Genomic DNA, 20,622 nt, shown 5'->3' with positions numbered 1-20,622 from the left:
CGGGTCTCAGGCAATGATTACGTAAATAGACCATACTATCAGCAATGCAGCATGGGGGGGGGGCTGCCCGACATTCATCTCTGTCTCTACCTTTCTTTATCTCTCTGCCTCTGTGTCAAAAAATAAACGAAACATTAAGAAAGTCCATACTCTTCATAAAATTTTATTAGTGCTTTAATAATGACTAACAAGATTGTGAAATAACAGGAGTACAATCCCACACAGTTCCCGCCACCAGAGTTCCGATAGTTTTATTCCTTCTTGGGTAACAGCTCTGGTGGAGTGAGCTCCCCCTTCAGTGCTCCCAGGACTCAGGCACTCCTCCACACCTTCCGTGTGTCCTGTCAGGCTGTGGGGTAGTGACAGCTCCTCTGTTGGAGGTCCCTGGGTACTTTGCTCACTGTCGCTGTCTCTCTTATTCCTGTCTATGTCTCTCTCTTTTTAAGATTTATTTAGAAAATAAAAAATATCAACAAGACTATAAGAAAAGAGGGGTACAATTCCACACAATTCCCATCACCAGAGCTCCGTATCCCACCCTCTCTCTTGAAAGCTTTCCTATTCTTTATTCCTCTGGGAGCATGGACCCAGGATAATTATGGGGTGCAGAAGGTGGGAGGTGGAAGGTCTGGCTTCTGTAATTGCTTCTCCACTGACTATGGGCGTTGGCAGGTAGATTCATACTCCCAGCCTGTCTCTCTCTTTTCCTAGTGGGGCAGGGCTCTGGAGGGGTGGGGCTCGAGAGTACGTTGGTGAGGTTGTCCACTTGGGGAAGTCAAGTTGGCATTGTTGTAGGATCTGCAATTTGGTGTCTGATAAAACATTAAGATATAAAGCTGAACAAATTGTTTAAGAATCAGGAACCAGAAGGTAAGAATATAGAAGATGAGATTTGGAGGTCTCCATTTTAGAGAAAGCTAGTAGGTTTATTTTAGGCATATTCTAAGGTGCCCATAACTTGACTAATTTTTAAATTTTCTTTATTGGGGGATTAATGTTTTACAGTTGACAGTAAATACAGTAGTTTGTACATGCATAACATTTCTCAGTTTTCCACATAACAATACAACCCCCACTAGGTCCTCTGCCATCCTGTTCCAGGACCTGAACTTTCCCTCCACCAGCCACCCCAGAGTCTTTTACTTTGGTGCAATACACCAACTCCAGTTCAGGTTCTACTTCTGTTTTCTTTTCTGATCTTGTTTTTCAGCTTCTGCCTGAGAGTGAGATCATCCCATATTCATCCTTCTGTTTCTGACTTATTTCACTCAACATGATTTTTTCAAGGTCCATCCAAGATCGGCTGAAAACGGTGAAGTCACCATTTTGTACAGCTGAGTAGTATTCCATTGTGTATATATACCACAACATGCTCAGCCACTCATCTGTTGTTGGACACCTGGGTTGCTTCCAGGTTTTGGCTATTACAAATTGTGCTGCTATGAACGTATGTGTACACAGACCTTTTTGGATGGGTGTGTTGGGTTCCTTAGGATCTATCCCCAGGAGAGGAATTGCAGGGTCATAGGGTAGGTCCATTTCTAGGCTTCTGAGAGTTCTCCAGACTGCTCTCCACAGAGGTTGGACCCATTGACATTCCCACCAGCAGTGCAGGAGGCTCCTTTGTCCCCACACCTCTCCAGCTTTTGTTGCTGCTATCTTTTCTGGTGTATGACATTCTCACAGGAGTGGAAGAATTAACATCATTAAAATGAATATACTGCCCAGAACCATATACAAATGTAATGCAATCCCCATTAAGATCCCAACCACATATATAGGAGAATAGATGCTACAAATGTATGTTAGTTTTGTAGCCTGACACTATACTATACTGCCTGATAATTTCCAAAAGCTTCCTGCAGGATTCTTTAGTTTTTTTTTTGTTTGTTTTTTTTTTTGGTACTTTTATATCATCTGCACATGAAATACCGCTTCACTCCTGTGAATGTGCTCTCTCTCCCCTCTCTAATTTTATGCCAGGCATATTGGTCATCTTTCTCTTCCAAGAACATTTTAAACTCATTCACTGCTTAAGGACTGCACATGTAGTCTCTCAAACGGCCTTCATCTTGATGTAATTGATAACGCCTCATCATTCATGTTTCTGCCCACTTGTCACTTGCTCTAAGAGACCTTCATCAATAAACTTTTCTTTTTTCTGTTTTTGTAATTTTTTTATTATCTTTATTTATTGGATAGAGATAGCCAGAAATTGAGAGGGAAGGAGAGAGACAGAGAGACACCTGCAGCCCTGCTTCACCACTTGCAAAGCTTTCGCCCTGTAGGTGGGGGCCAGGGGCTCCCACCCAGGTCCTTGCACACTGTAACATATCGCTAAACCAGGTGCACCACCACCCAGCCCCCTTCTTTTTTCTTTATTAGGGGATTAATGGTTTATAGTCGACAGTAAAATACAGTAGTTTGTATATGTGTAACGTCTCTCAGTTTTCCACATAACAATTCAACTCCCTCTAGGTCATTCTCTATCAATAAAGTTTTTAAAAATCATCTATGTTGCTTTTAGATTTTTGGTAGCCTACTACCAAAAATAGCATTTCATACTATCAGGGATTAATGTTCATGAGTTATGATCCAGAGAAGAGACTTATAGTTATTCTCAGAATAATTTTGGAAAGGTACTACACATGTAGAAGAATGTATCTGGGGTAGGTGGCAATTTGTAAAGGATGCTATAAGGTTTTTTCTTTTGGTCTATCTCCTCTGGACCCATTAGGTCAAAACAAATAATGTATTTATTTTTTATGATTTTTACTAGAGATTAAATAATGATTAACAAGATTGTAGGATAAGAGGGGTGCAATTCCACACAGCTCCCACCACCAGAGTTCCATGTCCCAGCCCCTTCATTGGAAGCTTCCCTGTTCTTTATCCCTTTGGGAGGATGGACCAGAATTCTTTCTGGGGAGCAGAAGGTGGAAGGTCTGGCTTCTGTAATTGCTTCTCTGCTCGGCATGGATTTTAGCGGGTGGATCCATACCCCCAGCCTGTCTCTGTCTTTCCCTAGTGGGGCAGGGCTCTGGGGAGAGGAGGTTCCAGGACACATGGGTGAGGGCGTCTGCCCAGGGCAGTCAGGATGGAATCCTAGTAGCGTCTGCAACTTGGTGCCTGAAAGGTGGCAAGACACAAAGCAGGACAAATTGCCTAATAAACAGGAATAGAGCCGAGCTCAGGGAGCTGCCTTCCTGGACCCTTCCAAGCAGTTAGTAGCTCCTTTGAAATTGCATAGCGTTTCCTGTCTTTCATATAGTCAGCCAGACACTGTTCATTACATTGTTTTGTAATCTATGGTGTTTTAACAGAACCATTTTATTACTACCTGCTGAGTTTCAGTAATGATTATTGTATGGTGTATAGTGGTGATAATTATTGCCCAGCTGTTACTAGATGTCTGATTATTTATTACGCCTGCCTCCTTTTTGAAGCTTCATATCTAGCACATACACTGATCAACAGAATAGTCATTTAATACATGAATGGATGCATAATGTAAAACAGAGATTTTTCGAGATTCACTTTGAACCAGACTAGAGAAGATTGATGTAAACCCATTTTAGGTATAAATGGTTTGACTATCAGTAGAGTTATGAGTTGAGAGGATTCACTGAATGTTTGTTTTCAGTTTTGGTTGACACCTCTCGACTGAAATTCCTAGCTAGTGGCCAACACTAACCAACTGTTGAAAGTCCCTCTAACCCGGCACATTCTCTGAATACTCATTATACACAGTTCAATAATGATTAACATTTGAACTTTGTCAAGCCTGAGAAAACCACATCAAAGCTCTTTTTTCTCTAGGATGTTTAAAAAAAGTAGATATAGGCTGAATGAGTAGGTGTCAGAGAAACTGACTTTATAAAATGAAAATCATAAACCCAGATTCATTTGAATCCTGTCATGTGGAGTGCATATATAAAAATTATGAGCATTTTTGATTTTCCCCTTGTAGGTAATAAATAACGTCTGCAGTATTCCTCCTCACCTTTTTCTGATTAGCTTTATGTCTGGCATATTTCCCCCGACACTCTTATTTTGTGTTGTAAAGATTTGGCCAAAGAAAGACAGGGTTCTAAAGAAGTTGTGTAAGTGGAACAGAAAAGGTGTAGCAATCTGGTTCAGGTCCAGACTTACGAGGCAGGGTGAGCCTGGTGCTTCTAATGGTGGTCAGGTCTCCCTGGTGAACCGTCTCTGGGCAAACCCAGCAGAGATGCACAGACTGAGAGGGGGGTGAAAGGCAAGCGATGGTAACTCCCTGTAGTCAAGCTGTCTCCTCAGGACTGGGTGATGCTCTTGGTCCCTTTGCTTTCTACCTGTGTCCATGTGGGTCTACCCAACAGAGTGCCCTAGACCACTGACTTTCAGCTAGGCTCTGTGGAGCCTGGGACTGCTGGCGGTGAGACCAGATGGCAGGTGACTGGACGGCTCTGCTTTTGATCTGTTTTATGTGATGGGCAGCTACACTGAGTTTGCCTGAAGGGAAGGGTTCTGTCAGGCCCTTTGCAGACACAATAGAAACTACTGCTGGAGATAGCGATTTCAGGTCATCGAAAAATCAGAAAATCAGGTTGCAACTGTTAGGCCAGGCTGGAGCAGGCAAGAGGCCAGAGCCAAGCTGTGTGGGGCTCGGGGAGTCAGCTTGATGTACTTGGGTGATTATGGGGGTCAGATGATCCCAATATACAGCCGGGGCTGGGAATCCCTATTCTACTCATGCTACTTTTTCGTGATGTTGGCCAGGTCTCTGGTCTAGCATAGAATGTAGGTGGCATTGCCATATATTTTTTTCCACACAACTTTCTTTTTTTTTTTTTTTTCTTTCTTTCTTTCTTTCTTTCTTTCTTTCTTTCTCTCTCTCTTTCTTACTTTCTTTCTTTCTTTCTTTCTTTCTTTCTTTTATTAATGAGAAAGATAGGAGGAGAGAAAGAGAGAAGCAGACATCACTTCGGTACATGTGCTGCCGTGGGTTGAACTCAGGACCCCATGCTTGAGAGTCCAATGTTTTATCCACTGCACCACCTCCTGGGCCATGTCACAAAACTTTCTTGATTCATCAATCACTCACTCATTCAGTTATTCCTTTGAGCTCCAAAAAGCTACCCATATTTAACATGTAAACCTTACTGAGTTTTGAGATAACTAAACATTCATAAAACTCCGTCCACAATCTATACCATACATGAATCCACCACCCCCAAAAGCTTCCTCTCGCCTTTTATTAGTTGTGTAAGTGTCTGTGTGTGATAATTACACTTAATGTAGATCTACCCTCTTAGTAATTTTTTTCTTTATTGGGGAATTAATGGTTTACAGTCGACAGTAAATACAATAGTTTGTACATGCATAACATTTCCCAATTTTCCATATAACAATATAGTCACCCAGTAGGTCCTTCTCTGCCATCCTGTTCCAGGACCTGAACCCTCCTCCCCACCCACCCCAGAGTCTTTGACTTTGGTGCCATACACCAACTCTAGTCCAAGCTGTCTTAGCAGTTTGTGTAAGCACACAGTGAAATGTCACTAACTGGGCACTGTGTGGCATTACGTGGGACCTTGGCTGTCTAGGACTTACCCATCTCTTCTAGCTGAAACTTTAGATCCTTGACTCATGTTCTCCCTACCCTTCCTTCCAGTTACTACCAAAGAAGACCCTATTCCCTTGGCAGCTACTTCAAGATCTTCCAGTTGTTGTAAATTGATCACACCTTAATTTTGATGACTGCCAGAGGTTCAACCCAAATGGAAGTTTCTCAGCTACTCAGTCAGCTCTTTGTTCTGTGCCAAGACCTATAGCTGTTGCTGTGGGAACTGGACTGGATCCACTGTGCACCCGGGGACCTCATTTAATCCATATAATCACCCCATGAGAGGTCCACTTTATTTTCACCTTTATTTTGTAAAAAAAAAAAAAAAGAAAAAGAAAAAAAGAAAGAAAGAAAGAAAGAAAGAAAGAAAGAAAGAAAGTAAAGAAAAACCAAGGAAACAGGGATTCAGAGTGTCAAAACAACTTAGACTGAGAAATATTATTCTAAAGGCTCTAAGAGCAAACGCACAGTGACTTCTCTCAGTTTGTCTTCGGGACAAGGGAAATAGTGTAGTAGGTGCTGTAAAATTCCTGACAGCCCTGCCAGTCCCAGCTTCTGGCTCAGAGGACCATGAAGATGCCTTTTTAGGGGCTTTGCTTTTTTTTTTTTTTCCCCATCTCTGAAAGTTAAGCAGAGAGGGTCAGTGAAGCATCAGCGCAGAGAATGAGGGCTCTGCCTTGCCTAGTTTTTTCAGGAACTATTTTTAGAGAAGGACTTCTGTTCTTAGATCCAGCATAATTTTCAAAAACAAGAATAGAGGCAACAATGAGTACATTTACATCTGGGTCTTTAGGCCCTTACCACACAGCAAGATGAGAGGCGGCCATGGCCTGAGCCTGCAGTTTGGGGGACATGCGAAGCCACCAGCAGACTAGAGATTTGATCCAGATGTGAACCAAGCACGTGGGCCCAGATGCAGTGAGAATGTGCAGTGATCTGGGACGAGGCTTGGGCTCTGGGAAGCAGGACTCCCACTAGCTGGCCTGAGAACATTAGTGATTTGAACTTCTCTTTGCATGTGTGATCCTTTGAAATTTCTTTTTCTTTCTTTCTTTCTTTTTATTAAGCCATGCTGAAGTCGTCAACCAATCAACTGGTTAGGGTAAATAACCCTGTCCTGTAAATAAATGCTAAGAGGCACATTTGACTTATAATAAACTATCAAATAAGTACTTTTTAAGCACAGAGGTAGGAGGCAATTGTGCTAGTTAAATATATTTCTAATCTGTTCATTAAAGAACTCCATAGGAGGAAATACTTTGATAACCAAATTTCTGGAAAAACCAAAGTTTTTTTCCCCCCCCTACACTTAGCCCCAGTAAATTTTGCTATAAGTAAATATGCCTATAACATTAATATATGAAGATGACAACAACTAGTAGGGGAAAATAAAGTGGGACATTAAAGATAGAATGAAATTTTAAACTGGCCTTTTTTGTTTGTTTGTTTGCTTTTAGTGATGTAATAATAATTAACAAGATTGTAAGACAACAGGAAGCTATGTTTCCACACAGTTCCCACCACCAGAAGTTCTACTTCCCTACTCTTTTTTAAAAATTATATTTATTTATTGAATAGAGACAGCCAGAAATTGAGAGGGAAGGGGGAGATAGAGAAGAGAGACTTCCCTATTCTTTATCCCTCTGGGAGCATGGACCAGAATTCTTTATGGGGAGCAGAAGGTGGGAGTTCTGGCTTCTGTCATTGCTTCTTCACTGGACCTGGGTGTTGGCAGGTGGATCCACATTCCCAGCCTGTCTCTGTCTTTCCCTAGTGGGGCAGGGCTGTGGGGAGGTGAGGTTCCAGGACACATTGGTGAGGTTGTTGCCCAGGGAAGTCAGGCTGGAATCCTAGTAGCATCTGCAACTTGATGACTAAAAGGCCGTAAGATATAAAGCAGGATAAACTGTCTAATAAACAATAACCCAAAGGTAGGACTAGAGCACTTGAAATTAGGAGTCTTCACGTGGGAAAAAGCTAGGAAGTGTATTTTAGGTACGCTTCAAGAGGCCCAAAGAGACCCCAAAATGAAGTTCCTTTATAGCCCAGGAGTGATGGAGCTGAGATTTGAACCAAAGTATTCTGACTTTGGCAGTGCATGCTCTGTACTGCTGATAACCCTGGTTCTTAGATTTTGGGGACTGGGGGCAGGGGTGGGATGTTAGGGACTTCTTCCTTCATCTTTTCTGTGTAGAAACAGATGGCATTCCATTCCACAGAGCAGAATGGGAACCAAGCCCTCTGTGCGGCAAATTCAAACATTCAGTTTTAATACCACCATCACCCACCATCTTATTATGCAGCCTAGTCACCAAGCTTGCAGTCCTTGCCTTCAGGCTCAGCTGTTAACTCTCTGCCCAAACACTGTGCTCGAGTCACACCTCACATCCTCCTGGAATCACATTCAAAACCCGGTCACCGTGTTCACCTCTGCACTGAGAACTCAGGGCTTTTACCACCTGCTCAATTCTTCCTAGCTGGGAAAACTTTGTTTCCAACAAACTTTCTGGGATTTGTAAATCAACAGACATATTTATTTGGTTTCAAGCTTGAGTGATTAAAAGTATCAAAGGTTACACATTCAAAAATCAATATCGGCTTATAAATTTATAGGTAATTTCAGTTTTATACTGTTCATAAACTTTTAGATGTCTTACGACTTACATGCCATAAATATAAGGTAGATACAAAATCAGAAAAATAATGTTTTTATTAAAAGCCATCATAAAGGACAGTCTCCAGAGAGCCAGGAGGCCGCATTTTCTAGCCAAGACAATGAGGTTGCCTCTCATGACCTCCAGGTCAGATGTGTCCCAGACACGGCTCAGCCACTTCCCTGTTTGGCGAATGTATACCCACCTCCCCACCCCTGTCACCAGTGAAGTTTCCTTCAAATGATATTGAAGCCACAGATGCTTTCTTCAAACAAAAATTGAGATAAATGCAATATATTCAGTGAGCACTGCACCCTTCTTTAAGGGTTCAACTGCACTGATTGACCTACTAACTCAGCATCCTGTTAAACACATCTCCCAAGTTGCTTTTGGACTCCCAGAACAAGGTTTACCTCTGAAACTACTGGCCTGTCTTCTCTGGAAACTTGAATTTTAGATTTCTAGAGGAAGTTCAGATGAGGGGCTCTAAAAGTATAGGATGGAGATGGTGACCACCTTCACTTAGTCAAAAAATGCCCACTGGTCCCCCTTTTCCCATCCAAAATCAATACATAAGATTAAATCCATTTTACTGCTGAGTCTTTCTGGCAAGAAACCTTTATTATCTCTGAGGTAGCTCAGGAGAAAGGAGATTTACTTTTTTTTTCTTCTTCTCTCTGAATGCCTAGATTCTTTAACAAGCCCAGTGCCCTTTTCTTACCCATCAAACTGATGCGTGGAATATTTGACCTTTCTGGATCATAGTCCCACATCTGATTTCTGTGATGTCTGATTCTCTCCTTTCCACTATTTTCCTCCCTGCTCTGACTGAAACCCATTCTCCTGTGGCAGTCAGGACCCTGTCTCTGTGCCTCTGCCTTCCTCCTGCCACATTATGCAGACCACAGTCTGTTTTCACAGCTGTACATGGTTCTTCAATCAGGCTGTTTCTTCATATAGGGCAAGAGTCACATAATGGTGATTTTTTTAAGGGATAAATTTTTTTTGCTTTGTTTTCTTTTCTGATTGTATTGTTTCTTTTTTTTTTAAAAAAAAAAAACCTTTTTTGGGAGACGGGTGGTAGTGCAACGGGTTAAGTGCATGTGGCGCAAAGCACAAGGACCGGAGTAAAGATCCCAGTTTGAGCCCCCGGCTCCCCACCTGCAGGGGAGTCGCTTCACAGGCGGTGGAGCAGGTCTGCAGGTGTCTGTCTTTCTCTCCCCCTCTCTGTCTTCCCCTCCTCTCCATTTCTCTCTGTCCTATCTAACATCAACGACATCAATAACAACAGTAGTAACTACAACAACAATAAAAAGACAACAAGGGCAACAAAAGGGAAAATAAATAAATAAATTTTAAAAATTAAAAAAAAAGAAAGTAAAAATAAAACTTTAAAAAAATATTTATTTCCTTTTGTTGCCCTTCTTGTTTTATTATTGTTGTTGTTGATGATGATGTCGTCATTGTTGGACAGGACAGAGAGAAATGGGGAGAGGAGAGGAAGACAGAGAGGGGGAGAGAAAGACAGACACCCGCAGACCTGCTTCACCGCCTGTGAAGCGACTCCCCTGCAGGTGGGGAGCCGGGGGCTTGAATCGGGATCCTTAAGCTGGTCCTTGTGCTTTGTGCCACCTGCACTTTACCCGCTGCGCCACCACCCGACTCCCTCTAGCTTGTGGGATTTTCATATAAGGAAAACTGTTGTGCAGTGAAAAATGAATGAATGTCACGCTGAAGGGTAAATCTCCTAAGTGTTACGCTGGTCAGATGAAGGGTGCATGCTCTATATTTCCACTTCTTTAACTGATACAAAATTCAGACATGGCAGAAACCACAGTTAGAATAGCAGCTACCTTTGGGAAGAGAAGGGGTTTCATTGAAGGCTATGAACTTGGCTTTCTGAAGGCCATTTGCTGTTTCTCGAATGTGCTGGCGTTTACAGAGCAGATCTAACTCTTCAAGCTGTAACATTAAGTATGGGCTTTTCTCTATAGCTGTGATTTCTTTAGAAATCCTTCTACAGGTGGTGGACCAGCCAGGTCGCTCACTTGGACAGTGTGCTTGCTTTGTCATAGCCAGGGAACGGGGCCTCCATCATACTGAAGGAAGCTTCTGTACTCTGGTGCGCCTTCTTTCTGTCCCTTTATCTATCCTTCTGTCTGAAAGAGTTGGCCTGGAGCTGTGACTCTTCAGTGACACCAGAAATACATAAATACATACAGAACCCTAGGACTAACACACAGAATAGTCTTGCTGGTTGAGTGATGAAGAAAAGGTGAAGGTTCTCTAAGATGTTTAGATAGAAGCTCGATAGGTGAAGATTTTACAGTCTGGAAACAGCCCAAATGTGGTACAGAGAAAGGATGGTGAGTATCTGCTATCAAGTTGGCAGTGTGTGTGCCTCGTAACCGGACAGTCCTCCTTGCTGACGCGTAACCGAGAGGAGCTCTTGCGGGCGCGCACAAGGCGGCGAGGGTGACAGAACACATAGCAGGATCAGGTATGACAGTAAGACATGGAGGAGCCTGAACCTCTTCATCGGGGGTGAGGGTGAAGCGGGGTTCATCCATCCAGCTGCGTCGACACATTGTGAACCATTCAGAGCCCAACACACAGATTTATAAAATCTTGAACTATGAAATAGTGCAATATGCTACTTGCACACGCACATGTTGTTGTTGTTTTGCATATCCAGGGCCTCACACATGCACAATTCCACTGCTCTCAGGATGTTTTTTCATTCATTCATTCATTCATTCATTCATTCATTCATTCAGAGAGAGAACTGGAATGGCACTGGAACTTGATACCATGGCATCTGTAATGTGGTACTGAGATTCAAACCATAGCTGTTCACATGGCAAAACAGAGACTTTACCTGGGAAGCTCTTTCTCTGGCCGGTCTGACTGTATTTAATGACTTTATTTACTGTGTTTTAATGTTTAGTTCACTTTTTTTAATGATCACTGCTGTGCACTGAAGTCAGAATAATAGCAGTCTCTGAACCCATGGAGAAAGGGACGGAGGCGGTCTCTGTTTTGTAGATAGCTAGTAGGCCTATTTTAGTTATATTCCAAAGGGCCCATGACTATACTAGTTGTTTTGTTGTTGTTTTTATTGTTTTCCGAGCCTGACATCTAATATTCAGGTGGATCCAAGTTGTTGTCTGGGGAGATGATGGCATGGCTGAAAAAAGGACCAGAAAGCTGGATCAGGGAAGAGAGTAGCTCCCAAATATGGGAAAGGCGTATAAATATTGCTGACTGTAAACCCCATTGATTTGATGTGATCTGGGGCCCATATTCAGCTTAGGAGCCTGTGTGACCTCTGCATCCCTGTAGGTCTGAGCTCACATTCTGTGGTCATGAGTAGGAATGTTCCAAGCTGCCCCAGTATCAGGACCCATCTTCCTCAGGTGGTAGGTAAAGTATGTTGTCCAGCCTCCCTTCGAAGGATGGAACATTCTCTACCATTGTTGATCCAAGTTGAGGGCAAGGTCCTATGGGGGCCCACAAAGGGGTTTATTGTGTTGTTCCTGATAGAGATGACCGGTAACAATGGAGAGAGGGATTTATTCGAGGTCTAGGCCCATCATGTCTGTTTGGGAATCTCAAGACTCCCCGACTAGGGCCCCAGCTGATGGGGTGGTCTTGGAGAGAGAGAGAAAGAGAGAGAGAGATTGAGAGAGAGAGAGAGAAATTGAGAGAGGGAGAGAGAGAAAGAGAGAAGAGAGACAAATTGAGAGGGGAAGAGGAGGTAGAGTAGGAGAGAGATACCTGCAGCCCTGCTTCACCACTTTTGAAGCTTTCTCCCTGCAGGCGGGGACCAGGGGCTTGAACCCGGGTCCTTGTGCATTGTAATGTGAGCATTTAACCAGATGCGCCACTGCCTGGCCCCTATTGCCAGAATATTTATAAGCATCCACACCTGCCACCAGCCATGAGCAGAAGAAGCCCCAAGAGTGTCCCGTGTGATCAGTGGTGAAATCTAAGAGTTAATTATTACTGAGCCTCTCTGCCACAGATGGGAAGCTGTGCTTTCTCTCAAAAACTTTATCTGCAACAAACACAGCATTCCTTTCTCTCTTTCTTTCTTTCTTTCTTTCTTTCTCTCTTTCTTTCTTTCTTTCTTTCTTTCTCTCTATTTTGCCTCCAGGGTTATTGCTGAGGCTTGGTAGCTGAACTACGAATCCATTGCTCCTGGAGGCTATTTTTTCCCCCCTTTTATTGATCTGGTTGTTTTATCATTATTGTGGTTATTATTGTTTTGTTATTATTGTTGTCATTGTTGGATAGGACAGAGAGAAATGGAGAGAGGAGGGGAAGACAGAGGGGGGAGAGAAAGACAGACACCTGCAGACCTGCTTCACCGCCTGTGAAGCGACTCCCCTGCAGGTGGGGAGTCGGGATCTCGAACCAGGATCCTTATGCCGGTCCTTGCACTTTGCGCCACATGCGCTTAACCTGCTGCGCTACCGCCTGACTTCTGCATTTATTTCTTTTTTTATTATTGGGGGTTAATGGTTTATCCCCATTGTTGGTACAGGAATGCAGTGTCTCATCTCACCAAGAAAGGTTTTTGCAAAACACTCTTGCTCCCAGGTTAGGTCCCGGTACATGACAGGGGCCTGATTTGGAACAGCAGCGTTTCTCAGCCCCTATGCTTTGCTTCTGCCTCTCCGCCTCCACCCACAGAGAGGAGAGGTGGGATGTTTATTATCAGCCGCTCCCCTGGGAAACTTCATGGTGGATAGTTAATAATACTGCATTGCCCATCTAAAAAGTTGCTAAGAGAGGGACTGGGCTGTGGCACACACAGTAGAATGCAGACGTTGCCATGCTCAAGGACCTGGGTTCAAGGCCCCAGTCCCCACATGCAAGAGGGAAGCTTCACTAGCAGTGAAGCAGTGCTGCAGGTGTCTTTCTCCCTCTCTGCTTCCCCCTCCCTCTCAATGTCTATGTGTTTCTATCCAAAAGAAAAAAAAAGATAAGAAAAAACAAGTCACTGAGAGCCATGGCTGTCTTGTGCAGGTTCTGAGCCAGAGCTATGAACTGGTGGCAATGAAAAAACACAGGAAGGGAGGGAGGAAGAGAGGGAGGGAGGGAGGAAGGAAGGGAGGGAAGAAGGGAGGAAGGAAGGAAGGAAGGAAGGAAGGAAGGAAGGAAGGAAGGGAGAGAGGAAGGGAGGGAGGAAGGGAGGAAGGAAGGAAGGCACTTACTAAGAGAGTAGACCCTGAAATTTCTCATCACAAAAGAAAAAAAAAGTGTAGCTCTGTATGGTGATGTCAGCTAGACTCACTTGAAATATAAACTATATAGAATCATACTGTGTCAATTGTATCTCAGTAAAAACCTGTATCAACTAACACAAGACCTCAAGATGATACATTAATGGAAATCATTGTGCCAACCAATAATCTCTATGCCAAGTTTATTCTTAGACTTTCAGTTACCTTATCTAAATAGTCAGGTGAGTGTTGTTCATCTACTTTAGTTTTTACAAGTGTGGCTAAGAAATAAATTTGTGGCGGAGTCGGGCGGTAGCGCAGCAGGTTAAGTGCAGGTGGCGCTAAGCGCAAGGACCGGACATAAAGATCCCGGTTCGAGCCCCCGGCTCCCCACCTGCAGGGGAGTCGCTTCACAGGCGGTGAAGCAGGTCTGCAGGTGTCTGTCTTTCTCTCCTCCTCTCTGTCTTCCCCTCCTCTCTCCATTTCTCTCTGTCCTATCCAACAACGGTGACATTAATAACAACAACAATAATAACTACAACAATAAAACAACAAGGGCAACAAAAGGGACAATAAATAAATATTTTTAAAAGGAAATAAATTTGTGTACTATTTATCATGGTATGCTGGAAGTCTCATAACTTGAGATAGACTCCATTAAGATCTACCTTTTATAATTTATTGTGTAACCTACACAGGTATAAGGACACACAGACATGTGTATATTTAATTCGATCATTTGACAGTAGAGGAAAGCACATCCTGCTGTACAGCACACGGCTCTGCCTGTAGCCAGACGTACATTGGCAGAACATAGTGAATTTTAAGGATGAATTTTAAGGATCAGTGTTTTGATCTCTTTGGGATTTCCTTTATGTTCTTAGTGGTTTATGACTTATTTTTTAAGCCAAATTTTATTGATTCACAATCTTATAACTTGGGGAGCACAATTCCATCTATTATTATTATTATTATTATTATTATTATTATTATTATTAATGTCACTGTGGCTTTCTGTTCCCATGTAGTAGATGATTCGTTTATGTGGTGGGATGTCCATCTACAGGCCAGCATTGAATAAAAGCTACTATTCTACAGAAAAGAATAAAAAGTGCTGATTCATGGTGATGCATTCCAATAACAGTGACCTGGTTCTTCTGAACGGTTTCTTCCAGGTCCCGGTCCCAGCATGGCCCCAGCAGAGGGCGGTCCTTCTATTCCAGAATCTTCTGTCTTCAACACATCTATCCATGCTGCAATAAGATACGGAAACTGGAAACTCCTCACAGGAAACCCAGGTAGGATGCCAAGAATTCCCTCCCCTCAAGACGAGCAAGAGAAACTTGACCAAAGTAACAAGCACATTTGCAAAACATATCTCTGGTTACTACCAGTTGAGAGGGACTAGTATAATCTACTTCTCGTGACAATAAATAAATAAATAAATAAATAAGAATTAATGGGGGCAGTGAAATGCCACTCTGATGTTTCATGGAAAAATGAAATGGGGGGGGAGGGGTTTCAGGCAAACCCACATGGTGTGAAGTACAAGCACCAGCGTAAGGATCCCAATTTGAGCCCCTGCTCCCAACCTGCAGGGAGGTCACTTTACAAGCAGTGAAGCAGGTCTGCAGGTGTCTTTCTCTCCCCCTCTCTCTTTCTGTCCTCTCTTGATTTCTCTCTGTCTTATCCAACAATGACAACAGCAATAACAACAACAATAATAACAACAATAAACAACAAGGGAAACAAAAAAAGGAAACAGCCTCCAGGAGGAGTAGATTTCTAGTGCAGATACCGAGCCCCAGCGATAACCCTGGAGGCAAAAAGAAAAAAAAAAGAAGAAAGAAAGAAAGAGAGAAAGGAAGAAAGAAATAAAGGAAGGAAGAAATAAAGGAAACGTGGAAACATGTAGTTTCAGATGTGTGGGACTTTCAAACTCTGGACATCTGATTGTCAGAGAGGAACCAGCAGTGTGGAGGGGGACGAGGTTACTTTTTCCGATTGTTAAGGCTGTGAGGCAACTGAGTGATGTTTATAATAAAGACATTTATAGGGACCAGGCGGTGGCACAACTGGCGGTGGCGCTTACATTACAGTGTTCAAGGACCCAGGTTCGAGCCCCTGATGCCCACTTGCAGGAGGAAAGCTTCTCAAGTGGCGAAACAGGGCTCCAAGTGTCTCTCCGTCTCTCCCCTTCTCTGTATCCCCTTCCCTCTCAGTTTCTGTCTCTATTATCCAATAATAAATAAAATTAAGGAAAAGAAGTGCAGAGACTAATATAGTAAGGACATTATGGCAGCCGCAGTGAGCAGGGTCATGATTTGGGACTTTCTCTTGTATTGCAAGATATCTTACCATGCCTAAGCCTCTGTCTGCTAAATGCCAGTGGCACCCTGCCCCAAGTTGCTGTGACAAGTAAACCCCCAGATACACGTGCATGCCCACTCCTGGACACCCCCGCTGAGAAGTGGTAAGACACGTGCAGTTAAAGCACCAGACCGGGGCAGAGGCTGAAGTAGACTTAGTGCATTCAGAGTGACAGTCAGCGTGTCTATACCCGCAGTCCACCTCCACCTTGTGTCTGAACTCCGTTGTTGAAATGAGAGTCTGGCCTGCACTGCTTCCTCTCCATTCGACTGTAATATGTCTTCAACAGGCTGCGATTACTGGTTCCCTCCACCTTCTCCAAGCAATGCCTCTGCGATCCCTTCACCCGACCCACCAGGCAAGACCCTGTGGCTCTTTGATATTGATCAAGACCCAGAAGAACTGCACGACGTGTCAAGAAAACATCCCCAGGTTGTCCAGCATCTGCTCGCACGCCTGCAGTTCTACCACAAACAGTCCGTGCCAGCTAACTTTCCCGCTGAAGACCCTCGCTGTGACCCCAAGGATGTTGGGGCTTGGGGCCCTTGGATGTAGGATTTCAGGAAACCCAGTGCTGGGGAGAGAAGGCTAGAAAAACCTTTCTGTTGCAAGCTGGACTTCGGGCCTTTACTGCTGTTGCACTGTCTCTCATTTCCCCTCCCGTCTGGGTCTGCTTGTCCATTCCCTTGCTTCTCAACCACACTGAGGTGTCTAGTTTCAACCCTCCCTGGCTCATTCAAGAAGCTGATATAATTGGAAACACTCCTGCTTGAGCTTGGGCTTGTGTCCAGAGGACAGGATGGCTGAGTTCATCTTTTCTCTCTGAGCTATGGGACAGCTGGGAACTAAGCTTGACAAGGGAAGTTCTCCCTGAGCCCTGCAGCAGCTGGCCCCTTTAGTCTCCAGTGAGCATCAAATGGTCGTTTTCTTCCTCCCTGTGGCCAAGTTTTCTTTCTTTTTTTTTTAATTTAAGAAAGGAGACATTAACAAAATCATAGGATGGGGGGGGGGGTACAACTCCACACAATTCCCGCCACCCAATCTCTGTATCCCGTCCCCTCCCCTGATAGCTTTCCCATTCTCTATCCCTCTGGGAGCATGGACCCAGGGTCATTGTGGGTTGCAGAAGGTGGAAGGTCTGGCTTCTGTCATCGCTTCCCCGCTGAACATGGACGTTAGCAGGTTGATTCATACTCCCAGTCTGCCTCTCTCTTTCCCTAGTAGGGTGGGTCTCTGGGGAAGCTGAGCTCCAGGACACACCCCTAGGGGGGTACTCACTGCAAACTCTAGTGTACTTCTGCTTTCAGGTATTATTTGCCCTAGTTTATGGATACCTGTGAACATATGCTCTATCTCCTGAAACCTGGTCTATATCTAGGTTTTGGGACTTTGTTAGAAAGTGAACCCCCTGGGATGGAGTTAGAGAATACTATGAAAGGAAAGGTCTCACCCATGTAATGAAGCTGAAGGGTTGTCATTCCACACCTGAAGTCTCTGGACACAGTCTGAAGTGAAGCATGCTGGGGTGGCACTCATTGTGTTGATTAGGTTGTGATCAGCGGATGCAATATTATTTGATAAGAACTGGGAGAAGCATATGGGAAAGTGGGCCCTACCCTAGGGTCCCAGGACTGGGGGAAGTTTAGGCTCTATAGTGAAAATGTGAGGTTTCTGCTGTCTTAGGGTTCAAGAAGACAATGGATAGTTATTGTTAACATCACATTATTTGGTAATTGGGTTAACTTTGAAAAACCCCTTTATTAGACATACAATCAATTTTCCCCCCTCTCATATTAATTAAATAGTGATTTATATGACTACAATTTAATAGGTGTGTACATAAACACCATTCCCACCACCAAAAGATTGTGTCCCATCCCCCCACCCCCACCCCCACCCCCCACCGGCCCAAGAAGCCACATGTCCATCCTCCTCACCACAGGGTTTTTACTTTGGTGCCCTACTTTCAATTTAGTCAGATCCTGCTTTTAGTTTCCCTTTCAGATCTTCTTTCTCAACTTCTGTGGATGAGTGGGATCATCCCATACTCATCTTTATCTTTCTGACTTAGCTCACTTAACATAATTCCTTCTAGCTCTGTCCAAGATGAGTCAGAGAAGCTGAGTGGCCAAGTTTTCTTTCCACAACCGAAGAGAGCAATTACTCCTGACTCTGCTGGCCCGGGGTTCTGCTCGTCTGAGAGCTCACTGCCTGCTAACATGCCATGTGCAGGGATCCCACTCTCATCTGTCTTGGGGCACAAGGCCCCATTCATTGTGTGGGCCAGCGGAGCAATATGCCTTCTCCCTGGTTTGGGGTTGGACGATAAAGATAGATAGGAGCCTTTACCCAGGGATTTACAGTTTTGCCCCAGCCATTGCTGGTTTGAGCTAGACTTCCTGTTTCTCTGAACTCCCGTGCAGTTCTTTTCCTGTAAAAAACTCTTGGCTCAGGTCACAGAGGGCTACCTCCCCTCTCTCCTCCGAGCACCTCTGATTTGAGGACACGGGTGAGTTGTGCCTTTCTTTTGTTCTTAACTCTGAAGCCAGAGGCCTGCCAGGGGGAGGTGGCCAAGTTTGGATTAACCCTTGCGATCTGTCTGATGAGATTTTTTTTTCTAATTACATAGGGCTTATGAAAATGATTATGACTCTCTCTCTTAATGCATGAGTTAATCTGGTCCTCCCGTGCAGTGGAGAGAAACCCTGGGAAACGACTTTGTTCTGAAATGATAGAGGTGGGCTGAATTTTCATTCTAGATATGCCCAGTAGCTAGAATGTAGGGCCTTGGCAAAGCAAAGGAGGGTCTGTCTATATTTCTTTGACTCGCTCACTTTTTTTTTAAATTGTTGTCATCGTTGTTGGATAGGACAGAGAGAAATGGAGAGAGGAGGGGAAGACAGAGAGGGGAGAGAAAGACAGACACCTGCAGACCTGTTTCACCGACTGTGAAGCGACCCCCCTGCAGGTGGGGAGTCGGGGGTTCAAACCGGGATCCTTACGCCGGTTCTTGTGCTTTGCGCCACCTACACTTAACCTATTGTTCGGGCTCTCTCACTTTTACTACTTGTACTGAGGTTTTGGAATTGGGAAAAGAAGACGTGCAGTTTAACCTACCAGCCCTTTCTCAGTCCCCCCACTGTCCTAATAGTAGTCACTTCAGTTAGCTCCACAAAATGTCAAGCTCAGGGGGTACTGGGCAGCGACGCACTGGTTAAATGCATATAGTACAAAGCACAGGCATCCACACAAGGATCCAGGTTCGAGCCCCTGGCTTCCCAATGAAGGGGAGACACTTCACAAGTGGCGAAGCAGGTCTGCAGGTGTCTGTCTTTCTCTCCTTCTCTCAATCTCCCCCCTCCTATCTCAATTTCTCTCTGTCCTATCCAATTAAAAAAAAATTTTTTTTAAAGGTGGGGGGTAAATGGCCTCTAGGAGTGGTGGATTTGTAGTGCTGGCACTGAGCCCCAGTGATAAACCCCTGAGAGGGGAAAAAATATGTCAAACTCAGAAAGGCATATGTAAAAGCAAGTCTCTCTTCCACAGTAGCTCTTCCCTTCTGTTTCCTGCTTGTCCTCAGAGCCTGATACATGGAATATACTCATTTCAACAAACGAATGAATAGACAAATTAATAAAAGAGAAAGTCTTATACCATTAAAAATTGCTAGAATCTGGGGGTACTATAAACATCTCCCAACCATTACTTTTCTGAACTCACTTGACCTCCCGGAGTGGGAGCATAGGTGGCGTGTCTGACAGTCAGTCACAGGATGCTCCCTATTGACTATGTGACGTCTTCTGGGAGGAAGGAGATAGCGGAGGAACAGCACTGTGACTTTGCCAGCGATCTTTATGCGCTAGAAGCTGTAATGGCCAAGTGATACGCGGCAGGCCATGATATATCCACCCTCCCATTCAATAGCAGTATTTTCTGGTAACTACTAACTTGTACGGGATTAAAATAAGATAATTAGGAGGAAATGGTGCTAAGACTAATGAAGCTTTTCTACATTTTTACCACATCCCTGGGCTGGCAGACAGCTAGCCAGACGCTATTACCTCTCACTCCCAAGGCTGTGGCAGATATTGTAAACTCAATGGAGATATTCCTTCTGGATACTTTTAATCCTCTGGTTGTAGGCAGCCATCAGTAATGTAAGATCAGAAGCCATCACTGCACGACCCCTCAGTTCTCCCTTCTTACTGCCAACAGTTATGTTATTCCCACTTGTAATCCTTGATCTCCACCCTCCATGTGACTGTTCTGCGCTCAATACATTGAAAGGGAGTTTCGAAGAACACATTTTTGTAAAACTTCTATTCAAGGTTTTAATTTGCCCATGACAGATGTCATCCCATTAGACCCCCATTTTCTTCTTCTTACAAAACTGTGAATACATTCATTTGATCATTAATGCCAGTTCTCTCCTAATTTGTTTATCTTTAAAGAAGCTTCAAATTATTTGTGAAGTAGTTTTCCTTTGTTGTTGTTAAAATTTCGGCGGGCTCTGGCTGGGTTGGCTTCACGGGCGGGTAACAGAGACGCGGAGACAACGGCTGGGCAGGGAAGCTGTATTTCTTTATTCAGGAACAACGATTCATAAACTAAGACAAACTAATCACCAAACAGAACTCTGCTGTCTCTTTGTGGTGGCGCAAGCACTCTCTCTCACCCTGGAACTCAGGAACCCTCCAACTCTGGGACTCTGGAACTCTCGTACTGGGGAACCCTCTGAAACTCTGGCACTCTCAAACTCAGGAAC

At 44.1% G+C, this 20,622-nt stretch overlaps 1 protein-coding gene across 1 annotated transcript in view; it reads left to right on the top strand.

Moving 5' to 3' along the window:
• The window catches only part of ARSB (arylsulfatase B), a 153,413-nt gene extending 136,575 nt beyond the window's left edge, over positions 1-16,838 (top strand). The window contains exons 7-8 of the mRNA XM_007519025.3: positions 14,663-14,785; positions 16,147-16,838. Coding sequence (XP_007519087.2) covers positions 14,663-14,785; positions 16,147-16,412 — 389 coding nt within the window. The 3' untranslated portion in view covers positions 16,413-16,838. The remainder of the gene's footprint in view (positions 1-14,662; positions 14,786-16,146) is intronic.
• Positions 16,839-20,622: the final 3,784 nt, after the last annotated feature.

The sequence above is a fragment of the Erinaceus europaeus genome, chromosome 11, assembly GCF_950295315.1.
Source record: "Erinaceus europaeus chromosome 11, mEriEur2.1, whole genome shotgun sequence".
Classification (NCBI taxonomy): domain Eukaryota; kingdom Metazoa; phylum Chordata; class Mammalia; order Eulipotyphla; family Erinaceidae; genus Erinaceus; species Erinaceus europaeus.
This window is presented reverse-complemented; position numbering and strand designations above follow the sequence as displayed.